Genomic DNA, 17,150 nt, shown 5'->3' with positions numbered 1-17,150 from the left:
TCATCTACTTAATAATAAAAATAAAACAATTTAGTTACCAACAACATGTTAGTTAGTTTAATCGTGTAAGACCTTACTAGATCACTAGAATGACCAAAAAGTCAAGTGATCGATTACTGAGGGTGACACTTGTTGAGAGGAATAGTCACATACTCTGAGCAGTACCAAAAAATAAATTTATTTACCAATAAAATGGTGGCAGAGTTTTGATGTTTAACTATTTCTGTATTTTAATCCAAAGTAATAAGAATATATGGGTAGTGATCTACTTACGTACTCTTCATCCTAGTTATCAATTATATAGACATTTAATAGTTTAGATTTACTTATTAATTTAAACTATTGGATTTCCCTAGAGTTGATGGCTAGTAAGTGGATCTCTCCCCATTTTAAAATATATGGTTAAGTTCTAATGGTTTTTGAATTTTTAGAATTGTGAAGTGAACCAATCTTATAAACTTAGGAAGATAGGATGACTGAAATCATAAGGTGGTGATTATGAAGTGTGCACTGAACAATATTTCACAAGCCCGTCTAGCTCAGTTGGTAGAGCGCAAGGCTCTTAACCTTGTGGTCGTGGGTTCGAGCCCCACGGTGGGCGTGTTTTTATTTTTCTTGGTTCTTTTTTGAAAATTTCAAGGACCAATCGTTGTGGGCTACGTAACATTAGCCTAGAAAACAACTAAGGGCCACTAAGTATACAGTTTTGGTCATCTGAACTCTTCTACAACTAGACCAAACCGTTTAGCACATTAACACGTTTATACAAATATATGATTACAAATTTACAAGTACCAGAAGCTCATCATCTAGTTCCCAAGCAAATAACATCATATCTGGATATCATCTAATGTAAGTTCATGTGTCGTTAACATCTTCAATTTCTGCAAAAAGATAATATCCTACAAGAATAGACATGACAAATTGCAGTTCCTAGTTAAGGTACAAATTTGGCATTGAAAAGGGTAAAAACTGCAATAGTGCAATAAGTTGTGCAGGACTTGATTAGCCCAGAATAATTCTCCTATTCAGCTTACCAGTAAGCTTGTGAGAAACTCTAAGCTGAGGATTTAAACAACATATCAGATTAGAAAATCTGAAAAAAAATTGAGAGTAGTTACAATCTCATTTTATCAAGAGAATTATTCATACCTCTGATCTGGTCACTGATGAATACAAAAATTTGTTCCCCATCTTTTTGAAATCATTGGATGCATGCCTCAGGCACCAAATCACTATCTCATAAGCTTATCTTCATGCAAAGTCCAAAACTAACAAGGAATGGAGAAGAAAATTGTTCAACAGTAGCTTTGCCTATGCTATCCTCTAGATGAGATTTTCATAAGTAAATGCATGTTTTATGAGGGAAAATCATATTAACGTAATTTGTACCTCTAGTATGGGATAAAAACGTGCTAGCTACCATGTCTCTTGTTCACCAAATGGTCTTCCCTTGCTGCAAGCTTCTTCTAACAACTTAACAGAATAGTTTTCAGACATGATAGGATCATGGTCCTCCAAAAGAACCTCTTTTTTCTAATATGGACCACAGTCTTGCCAGGAACCTTTAAAATACAGTAGATTCATTTTATATATGAGAGTGGACACAAATTCATAGAAATCAATTACTAACAAAATAGAGCTAAGAAATCTGATCAATAGATCTCTCTAGAATGAGCAACTGGCAGGTCGTCTGGTGAAAATTGGGTATATAATTTTTATATTTCATAAGACAGTCCCAGACTACAGTAGCGAGCTTTGAGGAATAAGATCGCGGAAAGTAGTTACTGTGGTTGTATCACTTGTATGTAGGGCCCTGGCAGCACGAAAGCGAACAGAAGGAAATTCCTATTAAAAGAAATACATGCTTCAGAAGACTTCTCAATCACATGTTTGAACAATTATAGAACATTGGTAACAACTCGATTTCTTGTCACAACTCACAAGAAATGGTGACTACATAGTCTTAATGAAGCAAATACTGTAGCAATCCGCTTGGCCATCACATTCAAAGATTTTGATCGTCATGGATTCATGGTTATGTCTTAATGAGAAATGTCTCTTACAAATACATCTACATAAAATCATAACTATTTTGAGGTAAATTTTAAAAATTATGATTTCAGATGCAAATTTCATATTTTCTGATTCCATAAGCAGTGCCCTCATTATTGGCAGGACCCATAAATTAAAGTGCAAGTGAACAACCAATACCTGGCTGTCTATGGCAAAATACTCCAAATTCTACTGCATAGTGTTATCCAAATGAGTGGAAAATATCAATAAGCAATAGAAACTTTTTGGCCACAAATATGAATTTATGCACATTGTAGTTTCTAAAAGAAAAAGAAAATCACCCCTCTCAGTGCTCCTAATCGAGGCAACACCCTTGTATCTTTCTTAATGTCCATAACCAATTCTCTGGAAATAGTTGAACTGAATAAAACACATATCCTACAAGAACACATAAGACAATAGGCTTGAAAACAAATAAGTTGAAGCCAGGATAAATTGCACACAAGAGATATTATAAATTTAATTGCGTATTTTCCTGACATGTTTGACAAAAACATTACTGCACTGCCAACAGGGATGAAAAGAAAATCATTAATATCGACCGATCCTTAAAACTTGACAATTTTGGTTAAGTCAATTCTAAATCAAAGCTAAATGAAAATGTCTTACAGCCAAGATAACTCAGGTATATTTTTCATCCAACAATTTACATTATAAATGATTAATTGGCACTATAAGTAATAGTCTTCTTTCAAGACCAGCTCCTATACATGTTCCTCCTGGACCTTGCTTATTGCTCATAACATTATAGAAGAGACAGGATTCTAGATTGTAAACCAGTTGACATCCCATGGATCCTAACGTGAAGCTTCTACTGAATCAGGGGGAGCCCTATCCTGATCCGGGTAGATACCGGAGATTAGTGGAAAAACTAAATTATCTAACCAGGGCTAGACCTGCTATATCCTTCCCTATCAGTTTTGTTTGACAATTTATGAACTCCCCTTGTGATAGTCACTAGCATGCAGTTGTTCGGATCCTTAGTACATAAAAGGATAACCGGAAAGGGAATTAGTTATGCAGATCGAGGTCATGCTATTATTGTTGGGTACTCAGATAAGATTCAGCTAGAGATCTAGGTGATAGATAATCCACTACAAGTTATTGTGCTTTTAGGTGGAAATCTGATCTCTTGGAAGTTGTAGGAGTAAAAAAATAATGTTGTTGCCAGGTTAAGCATAGAAACTGAATATCAGGCTATGGCTTACACTATACATAAGCTCATGTGGCTGAAACATTTACTTCAGGAGTTACAATTGTGCAGAGTTGATTCCATGAGGCTAATGTCTGATAACTAGTCTGCTTTAAATCTCTATGAGAGAACAAGACATATTGAGAAAAAATATCATATCTGGTATCATGTAGAAGTCTCATGCTTGCTCTTGCGATCAACTGGCCGACATTTTCACCAAATCTTTGCAAGGTCCTAGGATAACATATATATCTGACAAGTGGGCTGCATATTATTGTGGTGTATCTTTATCTTTACTAGTTTCCCTAGATAGCTGATCCTAATACCTTAAGTTTATGGATTGATTAGTCTTAGCATGTATATAAAGATTGTACCCAATATTCATCAAATATCAAGTTATTCACTCACATTCAGATTAAATAGGAATTAGCAATTTACATAACGCATACAGAAGAAGGGTGAGTGCCTCTGCATACAGAAGAAGGGTGAGTGCCTCTGCATCCAGACTCCAAAGTTAAGTTAATGAATCGATGCAGAATTCATCAAGGCAACATTGTCGCATATCTTCCAAGTTGATTTAGAATCCCACGATTTGGTGAACTGAGCATCTCATTTAATAATCCTGCAAACAATTTCAGTACACGTAATTTAAATGAGTCCTGAACAGAAAAATAAGCAATTTAGTATGAAAAACTTAAAATGTTAACAGGAAAAGAAAACCATAGGAAGATAGGATGACTGAAATCATATGGTGATGATTATGACGTATGCACTGAACAATATTTCACAAGCCCGTCTAGCTCAGTTGGTAGAGCGCAAGGCTCTTAACCTTGTGGTCGTGGGTTCGAGCCCCACGGTGGGCGTTATTTATTTTTCTTGGTTCTTCTTGGAAAATTTCAAGGACCAACCGTTGTGGGCTAAGCTACGTAACCTCAGCCTAGAAATCAACAAAGGGCCACTAATTATACAGTTTTGGTCATCTGAACTCTCCTATTCCTATACCAAATGGTTTATCACATTGACTTTACACATTGTAACGTAAGGTACAAATATATGATCACAAATTTACAAGTACCAGAAGCTCATCTTCTAGTTCCCAAGCAAATAACATCATATCTGGATATCATCTAATGTAAGTTCATGTGTTGTTAGCATCTTCAATTTCTGCAAAAAGATAATATCCTACAAGAATAAACATGACAAATTGCAGTTCCTAGTTAAGGTACAAATTTGGCATTGAAAAGGGTAAAAACTACAATAGTGCAATAAGTTGTGCAGGACTTGATGAGCCCAGAATAATTCTCCTATTCAGCTTACCAGTAATAAGCTTGTGAGAAACTCTAAGCTGAGGATTTAAACAACATATCAGATTAGAAAATCTGAAAAAAATGAGAGTGAGTATTTATAATCTCATTTTTTCAAGAGAATTATTCATACCTCTGGTCTGGTCACTCCACCGACGATGAATACAAAAATTTGTTCCTCATATTTTTGAAATCATTGGATGCATGCCTCATGCAGCAAATCACTATATGCTAGCAGGAAAGATAAAAATTACATGCAAGAAAGTTGCAGCATAGTTGGTGATTCAAAAGAAACATGATAGTTCCCTAACTCTTATATAATAATCACAACCTTATGCATGTCTACACAGATAAAAAGTGAGAGGGAATAATAAGCAAGTGCCATCTGGGAACAACAAGGTCAATGGAGAAAGGAAGAAATATAAACTAATCTCATTAAGCAATCATCAGAGTAATGATGCCATAAGAAAATAAAACCTTGAATATCCATCATCAGAGCCTCATGGTTGAGCCCAAGTTGGTGTGCGCCTTCATCTTATTGAATGAGCAGGAGGATTTTGGTTTACATACCCAAAGAGAAAGGGGTACTGTGCAAACTTGGACTTCTGTCATTCAAACATGGATAGATTTTGGCAATTCAGTTTTTGCTAGTTGTTCAATGAGTTCCTGAATAATTATCTACTCATCACATGAGGCTATAAACATTGAAGCTAGATATGCAACCAACTGGATCGTCATAAATATAGTTGTAACATAATTTAAAATTGATAAACATAAGGGAAATCAGAGTTATTTTATTTATATCACAATGATATTTAGATAGAAGTAAATGGTGTGTGCATATTTATCATATCTAAAGCATAAAAATTTAGTTGTAATAGTCAAACATACAACTATATCATAAGCTCATCTTCATGCAAAGTCCAGAACTAACAAGGAATATTCAAGAAAATTGTTGAACAAAAACTTTGCCTATGCTATCCTCTGGATGAGATTTTCATAAGTAAATGCATGTTTTATTAGGGAAAATCATATTAACGTAATTTGTACCTCAACTATGGGATAAAACCGTGCTAGCTGTCATGTCTCTTCTTCACCAGAACATCCTTTCCTTGCTGCAAGCTTCTTCTGACAACTTAACAGAATAGTTTTCAGACATGATAGGATCCTAATGCTCCAAAAGAACCTCTTTTTCCTATGGACCACCAGTCTTGCCGTGAACCTTAAAAATACAGTAGTTTCATTTTATATGAGAGTGGATACAAATTAAAAGAGGGGGAGAGAGATTGTATGTTACTTCATTAACATATTTATTTCCCTCCATTTTCAACAAATCGTTACAAATGGCATCATATATCCGTTCATGTATCACTAGAGCAATCTACAAATCCAGAAAAATATCCTCCTTGTAAACAACATGACAGTATGTTAAAAGACTATTGTAAGTCAATGACCAACAAATAGAGCTAAGAAACCCGATCAATATATCTGTTAAAAATGAGCAAGTGGCAGGACTCTGTATGGGGAAAGTAGGGTATATTTTTATATATTTCATAAGACAATCTCAGACTACAGCAGCGAACTTTGTAGGAATAAGATCGTGGAAAGTAGTTGGTAGTTACCGTGGTTGTATGTAGGGACCTGACAGCAGGAAAACGGACAGAAAGAAATTCCTATTAAAAGAAATACATGCTGCAGAACATTCATAACAGTTTTTTCGTTTTCATGTTACTACTCACAATGAGTGCTGACTACATACTCTTAATGAAGCAAACACTGAAGCAATCCGCTTGGCCATCAAAGGATAATCGGAAAGGGAATTATTTATGCATATCGAGGTCATGCTCTTATTGTTGGGTATTCAGATAAGATTCAGCTGGAGATCTAGGTGATAGGTAATCCACTGCAAGTTACTGCACTTTCAGGTGGAAATCTGATCTCTTGGAAGTTGGAGGAGTAAAAAACGTAATATTGTTGCCAGGTCAAGAATAGAAACTGAATATCAGGCTATGGCTTACACTGTACATGAGTTCATGTGGCTGAAACATTCCATGAGGCTAATGTGTGATAACTAGTCTGCTTTGTATCTCTATGAGAGAACAACACATATTGAGGTTGATTATCATTCCAATGGAGAAAAAAAGATCATATCTGGCATCATGTAGAAGTCTCATGCTTGCTCTTGCGATCAACAAGCCGAAATTTTCACAAAATCTTTGCAAGGTCTTAGGATAACATATATATCTGACAAGTGGGCTGCATATTATTGTGGTGAATCTTTATCTTTACTAGTTTCCCTAGATAGCTGATCCTAATACCTTAAGTTTATGGATTGATTAGTCTTAGCATGTATATAAAGATTGTACCCAATATTCATCAAATATCAAGTTATTCACTCACATTCAGATTAAATAGGAACAAGATATTTACATAAAGCATACAGAAGAAGGGTGAGTGCCTCTGCATCCAGACTCCAGAGTTAAGTTAAATGAACCGATGCAGAATTCATCAAGGCAACATTGTCATATATCTTCCAAGTTGATTTAGAATCCCACGATTTGGGGACCTGAGCATATCATTTAATAATCCTGGAAACAATTTCAGCACACATAATTTAAATGAGTCCTGAACAGAAAAATAAGCAATTTAGTATGCAGTGCTAGTGAAATAGCATCTTTCCAAAAAAAACACTTTAATTATTCAAGTCTTATTTGAATCAGCCTATTCTGTCCATTAATGAGAAGGATAAAACAGTGATGCATTCAATGTAATCTTCCGTATTCTTTTTGGTCCCCTTATCTTGGACAAAAGAAGAAGAAATGGTACAACCTATTAGAGTGGAATATAAAATCAGAAGATATGTAACCCACTGAAAGGGGAAAAATGAAACACAATGTTAAGCATGCCACTCACACAGTACACACAACAGTCTAAGAAAACAAGAGACACAAAAACTAAGAAAGTTGCTGGTGTCTAAATGTTTGCTAGAAAGATTGCACCAAATTAGCTTTGATAAATGTGGTAGGCAGGACAAAACAGAAGACATGTTTATGTTGTATGTTTGACTTGTTTCATAAATAGAAAAGAAAGTGGGACATTTTGATTCACTTAAGATAACACAAAATGATAATCTGAAAATAGAAAGAAAGAAAGAAAATATTTTGAGAAAAAAGAAAGTCAAGAAATGGTGTAATATGGAAATAATGAGCAAACGGAACATTGATTATATAACTAAGCATGAATTGAAGAAATAAGATATAGAGGGGAATTACTTTCGCGGGTAAGTGGATGAGGGATCCGAATCCGACATGGACATGCAGTTGCTCTCTCACTTTGATTTATCACTCCTTCTTCAGTTAGAAATTATAGATGAGAAAGCACTGCCTGATCATCAATTAATTGTTCACCAGCACTTTGATGAGCCCAGAATAATTCCCCTCTTCAACTTACCAGTAGGCTTGTGAGAAACTCTAAGCTGATGATTAAAACACCATATCAGATTAGAAAAACTGAAAAAAATGACTGTATTTACAATCTCACTATATTAAAAGAATTAATCATACCTCTGATCTGGTCACTCCACCGATGGTGAATACAAAAATTTGTTCCCCATCTTCTTGAAATCATTGGATGCATGCCTCAGACACCGAATCACTATATGCAAGCAGGAAAGATATACAAGAAAGTTGCAGCATAGTTGTGGTGATTCCAAAAGAAACATGATAGTTCCCTGACTCTTATATAATACGCACAACCTTATGCAAGTCAGCAAGTCTACACAGATAAAAAGTGAGGGGGAATAATAAGCAAGTGCCATCAGGGAACAACAAGGTCAATGGAGAAATGAAGAAATATAAACTAATCTCATTAAGCAATCATCAGAGTAATGATGTCATAAGAAAATAAAACCTTGAATATCCATCATCAGAGCCTCATGGTTGAGCCCAAGTTGGTGTGCGCCTTCATCTTATTGAATGAGCAGGAGGATTTTAGTTTACATACCCAAAGCAAACTTGGACTTGGATCATTCAAACATGGACAGATTTTGGCAATTCTCATCATATGAGGCTATAAATATTGAAGCTAGATATACTAGATATACAACCAATTGGATCGTCATAAATATAGTTGTCACATAATTTAAAAATTGATAAATATAGGAAAATCAGATTTATTTTATTTTATTTATATCACAATGATATTTAGAGATAGAAGTAAATGTTGTGTGCCTATTTATCATATCTAAAGCATAAAAATTTAGTTGTAATAGTCAAACATACAACTACAACATAAGCTCATCTTCATGCAAAGTCCAAAACTAACAAGGAATAGACAAGAAAATTGTTCAACAGCAGCTTTTCCTACGCTATCCTCTGAATGAGATTTTCATTAGTAAATGCATGTTTTATGAGGGAAAATCGTATTAACATAATTTGTACCTCTACTATGGGATAAAACCGTGCTAGCTGCCATGTATCTTCTTCACCAGAACGAGCTTTAGTTGTTGCAAGCTTCTTCTGACAACTTCACAGAATAGTTTTCAGACATGATACGATCATGATCCTCCAAAAGAACCCCTTTTTCCTAGGATGGACCACCAGTCTTGCCGTGAACCTTTAAAATACAGTAGTTTCATTTTATATGAGAGTGGACACAAATTAAGAAAGGAGGGAGAGGGAATGTATGTTACTTCATGGACATATTACAAATGGCATCATATGTTCGTTCAAGTATCACTCCAGCAATCTACAAATCCAGAAAAATATTCTTCTTGTAAACAACATGACAGTCTGTTAAAAGACTATTGTGAGTCAATGACCAACAAATAGAGCTAAGAAACCCGATCAATATATCTGTTAAGAATGAGCAAGTGGCAGGTCTCTGTCTGGGGAAAGTAGGGTATATTTTTATATATTTCATAAGACAGTCCCAGACTACAATAGCGAGCTTTGTAGGAATAAGATCATGGAAAGTAGTTAGTCATTACCGTGGTTGTATGTAAGGACCTGGCAGCAGGAACGCGAACAGAAGGAAATTCCTATTAAAAGAAATACCTGCTTCAGAAGACTTCTCAATCACATCTTTGAACAATTATAGAACATTCATAATAGTTTTTTGTTTTCATGTCACAACTAACAAGGAATGCTGACTACATACTCTTAATGAAGCAAAAACTGAAGCAATCCGCTTGGCCATCAAAGGATAACCCGAAAAGGGAATTATTTATGCAGATTGAGGTAGGTCATGCTAGTATTGTTGGGTATTCATATACATATTCAGCAGGAGATCTAGGTGATAGATAATCCACTGCAAGTTACTGTGCATTTAGGTGGAAATCTGATCTTTTGGAAGTTGGTAGGGTAAAAAACCCAATGTTGTTGCCAGGTCATGCATAGAAACTGAATATCAGGCTATCGCTTACACTATAGATGAGCTCATGTGGCTGAAACATTTATCTCAGGAGTTACAATTGTGCAGAGTTGATTCCATCAGGCTAATGTGTGATAACTAGTCTGCTTTGTACCTCTATGACAGAACAAAACATATTAAGGTTGATTTTTATGCCAATAGAGAAAAAGATCATATATGGCATCATCAAGAAGTTTCTTGCTTGCTCCCATGATCAAATTATCAATATTTTCACCAAACCTTTGCAAGGTCCTAGGATAACATATATATCTGACAAGGGAGACACATGTTATTATGGTGTATCATTATCTTTACTAGTTTCCTTAGATAGCTGATCCTAACCCCTTAAGTTTATGGATTGATTAGTCTTAGCTTGTATGTAAATATTGTACCCAATATTCATCAAATACAAAGTTATTCTCTCACATTCAGATTAAACAGGAACTACCAATTTACATAAAACATACAGAAGAAGGGTGAGTTATTCTATATCCAGATTCCAGAGTTAAGTTAAATGAATTGATGCAGAATCCATAAAAGCACCATTGTCATTTACCTTCCAAGTTGATTCTAAACCCTGTGAATTTGGTGACCTGAGCATTTCATTTAAAAATCCTGGAGGCAATTTTATTACACATGATTTAAATGAGTTTATCTGAACAGAAAAATAAGCAATTTAGTATGAAAATTTTAATATGTTAAAAGAAAACCCTAAATGATGCAGTGCTAGTGAAATAGCATTTTTCCAACAAAAAAAGGCACTTCAACTATTCAAGACTTGTTTAAGGATAAAACCGTGATGCATTCAATGTAATCTTGCGTATTCTTTCTGTTCCCTTTACATGGAGAAAAGAAGAAATGGTACTGCCTATCGGAGAATAAAAGATGTGGAGTATAAAAATCAGAAGATATATAACCGACAAAAAGGGAGGAAAACGAAACACAATATAAAACATGTCACTCACACAGAACACACTACACACAAAAGTCCTAGAAAACAAGAGACACATAAACTAGGAAATTCGCTGGTGTCTACGTGTTTGGTAGAAAGATTGCACCAAATTAGCTTTGATAAATGTTGTAGAGCAGGACGAAACAGAAGACATGTTTATGTTGTATGTTTGGCTTGTTTCATAAATAGAAAAGAAAGTGGGACATTTTGATTCACCTATGATAACACAAAATGATAATCTAAAAATAGAAAGAAAGAAAATATATTGAGATAAAAGAAAGTCAAGAAACGGTGTAATATGGAAATAATGATCAATCAGAACGGTGATTATATAACTACGCGTGAATTGAAGGAATAGGATATAGAGGGAAATTACGTTCGCGGGTAAGAGGGCGAGGGATCCGAATCCGACATAGACATGCAATTGCTCTCTCACTTAGATTGATCACTTCTTCAGTTAGAAATTATAGATGAAGAATTATAGATTGATCACTTTGCGGAAAAGGTGTTTGTGCAGGAGGAAGAACAGCAACCCCAGAAAGTAGGAAAGAAAGAAAATGACTTAACTCGTTAACATTGAACGATTTGTCAATTTAAAGTGATTAATAGTTCAAGATTGGTTTTGGATGTAAAAAGATTGAACAGAAATATATCCAACTTGACGTGTTGAAATGCCTAACGATTTAAATACCTCCAAATGGGTAGCTGTGGGTCAGGCCAACCTGATGAACCACTCAATAAATTATTTGATCAGAAAAATAATTAATTATTGTCTATCACAATCAATAATATAGAGAATGATACATAATTACATATTATGGGCTGCAGATGTGCTTCCCACCACTAACGATAATCCTTTTGCTTTTTCATGTCTCTGGCTGGTAGGCTTCAAAAGACAAGAGTAAAGAACAAAAATAAATAGTAATTTTTTGGTTAAAAGATATTAAATAATCGTAGTTATTCATATAATTGATGGTTGGGTGATGAATAACGGTTAGAAAATATATTTAATTTACTAAAATAATAAATTTAATTTTTTATATTGGACACGTGTACAAATATTTTTATTATGTACTTAGTTTGTTTATTTATGTCTTTATAATAAACAGTTAAAGAATTATATATGCTACTTTTTTAAATAATATATTTGTTTAGACTTAAATGTTTTTAGTTAGGTGAAACATTAGGCTTTATTTTCATACTTATCTATATCTATATCTATACTATTAATAAAGGGACAATACAAAATAATCACTCATCATGGTGTAATTTGTGTTTTCCTATTTTGCCCTTAATATCTTTCTATTTCTACCAAAAAAACCATATAATATTATTTTCTTATTTTATCCTTATTATCTTCTTATTTTAAAAGTGTATTTAAAAAATTGAATATTAGACCAATTGAATAAATTCAACCGTAAATTTAGCGCAAAAAATTATATTTGAATTTACAAAATACAAACTATATATTATAAACGATAGGAACGCTAGTTATATATAAAACTAAAATTTGAAATAACTCTCCTCATGGTGTAATTTTCATTTCCTATTTTGCCCTTCACATTATTTAATTTTTACAAAAAAACTTTATAAACCTAAGCAACTACCATCAATACATTAATTAACCACATATCTCACATCAAAAAATATAATATAAAGTACATCAAACACAACAAACAAATTCTAATTCAAAAAATGAAATATATAAAAATTGAATATTCGCTGACAGGCACGAAGTGTCTGTACATGCTAGTAAATATAATAGACATATCATTTAAACATATTTATTATATTTCACTACTTTTGGTTGAGGTTTTAAAAATGGAAGGAAGGAAAGGGAAAAAATGAGGGAAATAAAATCATTGGTTGTAAGGAAAATAAAATATGGAAAGATATAAAAAATGGTAGGTCCTCATCTATTTGCTTTACGTGCTGACAGTGGAGTTGTGTTATAATTTTTATATTTTCTCTTCATTTTCTTTCACTTCTCCATCATATAAAACAACCAAGAATCTTTTTAAGTTCTTGCCAAGTAGAGCCTTTAGCTTCGGAAAATATATGTTATTAGCATTTACATGTTTTTTCGATCAAATTGGAACACCTATATGATATCTGAAACAAAAAATGCGTACAAGAGATAATATTAACTAACAAAAGAGACTCAAATTAAAATAAATGACTATATGAACTTTAACTAACATTTTTTGAGTGATAAGGTGATTAGTTGGCTGAGATTTCCTCCCATAAATAAACTAAAAATGTTAAAGTTCAATATAATTATTGATAAAAATACAAATTTAATCATTTATTGTATTGTTTGATTGAATGTATTATTTATGTGTCAGTCTAATAGTGTAAGACTCTCCTAAATTTAAAGAAATATCAAAAGATCAAAAATTTGATTATTATAAATGATATTTATTTAGAGAGATGGTCACACATATCGAAATAGATTAATTTTTGGCACATAGAATAAAGAAATAATCCTATTAATACAAAAAAAATGTAAAAATATATGTAGTCAATACATTTGTCATGTTGGTAAATAATATTACATTTGTTTAACACTCTTGTTTTTAAACACTTGTAATGTTCACACTTTTCATCAAGTTTGTTGCAATAATTATTTTGGTATATAATTTTTACTCAGCAATCAATGACTATTGTTAATAGATCAATGAATGATTTAATAATAATATAAAAATATAGACACAATTTTCTATTTTTTCCTTCATAAATTGGAATTTTTGGGGTTAATAGTATATTTTTTGAAAAATAATATACTCTCTTATAAAATCATCTTATCTATTACCTACAAAACAATTGAGTGACAGTCTTTAAATTTAGATATTACAAAAGATTTATAAAATCAGCCTAAAACCATGATAGCCTTTAGCTTGAGTATATTGTTAGAAATAGTGTTGTTAAAACAGTTTTATACGTGTTGGTTCAATTGATAAATCAGTTTCAATACTGATATAATATAATAATTATATTGATTATGCAATCATACCGGTCAAAATTGGTCATACCACTCACTTTTTAATTGAACCGTACCAGTAATACTGACTGATTTTTATTTAAAATTAACTTTTTAATGAAAATAAAAATATTGATTTTTTATTGATTTTTCAATATAAATGTTAATATATTATATATGTATATCTAATTTGATTACCATGTAATTTAATTAATGAACTAACAATTTAATCACTATACCAATACCTAACCAATTTAATGACTGATACGATATTAATAACATCATAAATAATTGAAACTTACTAATAGAGCGGAAAGAGTTCAACATCATTCATTATTTCAATTTAGATGGTCCAACATATTTCTTGCATCGGGAATAGCTGATGAGCTTTCACCGTGCACCACTCCCCACCACACTCATTATCCTTTTCTAAAATGTTTTTTTAAGAATGCTTTTCCGACTTAGAGAAGAGTTTGTATATTGTTCTCAACCCTTTTAAAAACTCAGGGCCCAAGAAAGTTTTGGCATGAGAATTTAAAAATGAATGACAAATTAAAAAAAGAAACACAATGCTAAGAAAACGACGACGTCAAACCTCGGGTTTGAATTAATTAACAGCGAAAACTGAAAAGACAACGCATACCATACCAGAGTTATTATCATCACTATAATCAACAGAGGAGGGAGATTATTCATTTATCGCAGAAAAGAAGAGAGAACGTCCAAACTCGATAACCCAAGAAAACAAAAATGGGAAAGGATCTGAGCGATGACCAAATTTCTTCAATGAAGGAAGCTTTCACTCTCTTCGACACCGACGGTGACGGTAAGATCGCTCCATCGGAGCTCGGAATCCTCATGCGCTCTCTCGGAGGCAACCCGACTCAGGCACAACTCAAAGCCATCGCAGCCGAAGAGAATCTCACCGCACCCTTCGATTTCCCGCGATTTCTAGATCTGATGGCGAAGCATATGAAACCTGAGCCCTTCGATCGACAGCTCCGTGATGCATTCAAGGTTCTTGATAAGGATTCTACAGGCTTCGTCTCCGTTACGGAGCTCCGGCACATCCTCACCAGCATCGGGGAGAAGCTCGAGCCTGCTGAGTTCGATGAGTGGATCAGGGAAGTCGATGTTGGCTCCGATGGCAAGATCCGTTACGAAGATTTCATCGCCCGAATGGTCGCTAAGTAAAATCAGATCCCTGCATCTGAATCGGTTTAAATGTGTTCATTCTGGTATTGCTTCTGTTTATTTCTGTAGTGTTTGTTTTTCTTCGGTAGTGGATCAATCAATTAACCGCTTTATGCTCAATTTTATTTATAACTGAACGTGTTTTGTCCTGTGTTGTTAACTGTGTATGGTTTTAGTCGACTGTGGCTATTCAATTTGCCCTATTTGTTTTCTTTTTGCATGTTCGGAGAAATAAATCTGGTCATGATTTGGAGAATATGTTTATAAATCACATGTACCTTTTTTTATTTTTGTTGAGCTTGTGTTTTAATTTGGATGGAATTGGAATGAATGAGTAAGTAAAGGAGGGTGGTGCAATCTTACTAGATAATAGACCTATACACCATGAAAATGTCCTCTTGCATGTGATGTGAGTGTGTGATTCCTCTCGCTGCGTTACTATGTGAACGATGCTCTAATTTCAAAACATCAAGAATCCTTTGTCAAGCATTTCCCCTTTTGCCACATGATGTTATGCATCTAACTTTTTTGTTGTTGAAGGATGAGAGGGATGCATATGATTCAATATAGAAATGTTACTTTGGTCCGGAAATGAATATGGTAAAGAATTTATTTAGGAAATATTGTCACTCTGAAATTGGTACTCGCGACAGTTGCATTTATTATTGATAGTTCAATAGAAGTTAAACCCTGATTGTAAAAGCTGTATAATATAGGGATGCAGGGGATTGAAATCCACCCCTCTTGCATTCGAAGTGAGCACTCTACGCTACACCTCTACCATCTAAGCTGCTTTTCAATATGAGGATTGGAAAGATAAATTTTGCTACAAGATGCATTTGATCTTCGTCATCTGTCTTTGCACTTATATAGTATCATGCATGTTCTTGTCGTGAAATTTTGGCATCGATTCCTTATATGATTCATGATCTCTGTCAATGTATTGTTTTTCCTGTCTATTTGGCTTCATGGAGAAGTATTTATATCCGGTTCAGGCGAGGATGCATAAGTCATTTTCTTGTAACAAGCTTTGCGGGAGATGATCTATGAATGGTTTAGTCTAATGTCAGGAAATTCACATATTTGTAGTGTTTATTGCAATTTTCAACCTTGCCTCTAAGTGGCATACACAATTTTCTGTCATTTAAAGACTAAGAGAAGAGTGCTATCAGCTAGACGTGGATCCAAAGAATAAAGATTATAATTCGTGTAGTGAGCAGTTGATAAGAAAAATGTGGCATGCCATAATATTATTGAGGGTTGATATATTCCATCAGGCAGTTTGGTCAGACTAAAATGCAATCTTTGTTATTGCACCCTTTGCATGTGGATTGTGTTACTGTATCATCTCTATTCTTTTGGTATGTTTGTCGAAATTAATATCACATTTTTAAGTGATGGAAATTAAATTCTGTGTTATAGTCTGTTTTTTTATAAATGCATCTAAAACATCAATCTTTAAGATCATAATATTGAACTGTTATCCATGTCAAGATAAACGTCAATATGATAGCTTTTGACTTGTAATGCCCGAATGTAAAATATTGAATGTCAAAATTAGATACATAAACCTAGCCTAGACACTTAAAGATTGATGTTTTAGATGACTCATTAGGTGTTATATAGAGTCTTGGCACTACATTGCTGGTGTTGCTGTGTCATGTTTTCAGTGTGTCTGCAGACACTGCTATTTGTAACTGTTTGTTTTGTTTAATCAGTTCAATCTTTACTCTAGCAAAGAGGGCCACTTCATTGTTATGCTGATTTGAATGACCCTATTATTTTACTTATGCTTGTTGCTTCGCACCCGCTGGATTACAAATTTGCGGTTTCATTTTCACTTTATTGTGGAGGGTGAGGTGGTGTCTCGGTTTGTTAAGGCCTATGTATATATGATTCAGTTTATGGTTTTCATTTGAAGTAATGTGTTGAAATTTTATTTTAGATTATCTTATCTTAACAAAATGATATTTAAGTAAACAGTCCTTGAACAAGTGTTCTAATGTTTCTAGAATAGAGAAAAATGTTTGAACCAACAATATA

At 33.6% G+C, this 17,150-nt stretch overlaps 1 protein-coding gene and 2 non-coding genes across 3 annotated transcripts; all 3 read left to right on the top strand.

The window, feature by feature from the left end:
- Positions 529 to 601, top strand: TRNAK-CUU. Its single transcript has one exon. It is a non-coding gene; the product is annotated as a tRNA-Lys (tRNA).
- Positions 4,059 to 4,131, top strand: TRNAK-CUU. Its single transcript has one exon. It is a non-coding gene; the product is annotated as a tRNA-Lys (tRNA).
- On the top strand, positions 14,579 to 15,371 carry LOC109348927 (probable calcium-binding protein CML13). Its single transcript, XM_019589539.1, has one exon. The coding sequence runs from the start codon at positions 14,664 to 14,666 to the stop codon at positions 15,105 to 15,107; it is 444 nt and encodes a 147-aa protein (XP_019445084.1). The 5' UTR covers positions 14,579 to 14,663; the 3' UTR covers positions 15,108 to 15,371.

The sequence above is a fragment of the Lupinus angustifolius genome, chromosome LG06, assembly GCF_001865875.1.
Source record: "Lupinus angustifolius cultivar Tanjil chromosome LG06, LupAngTanjil_v1.0, whole genome shotgun sequence".
Taxonomy (NCBI): Eukaryota; Viridiplantae; Streptophyta; class Magnoliopsida; order Fabales; family Fabaceae; genus Lupinus; species Lupinus angustifolius.
The sequence above is the reverse complement of the archived record's forward strand: the minus strand, read 5'-3'. Positions and strand labels throughout refer to the sequence as shown.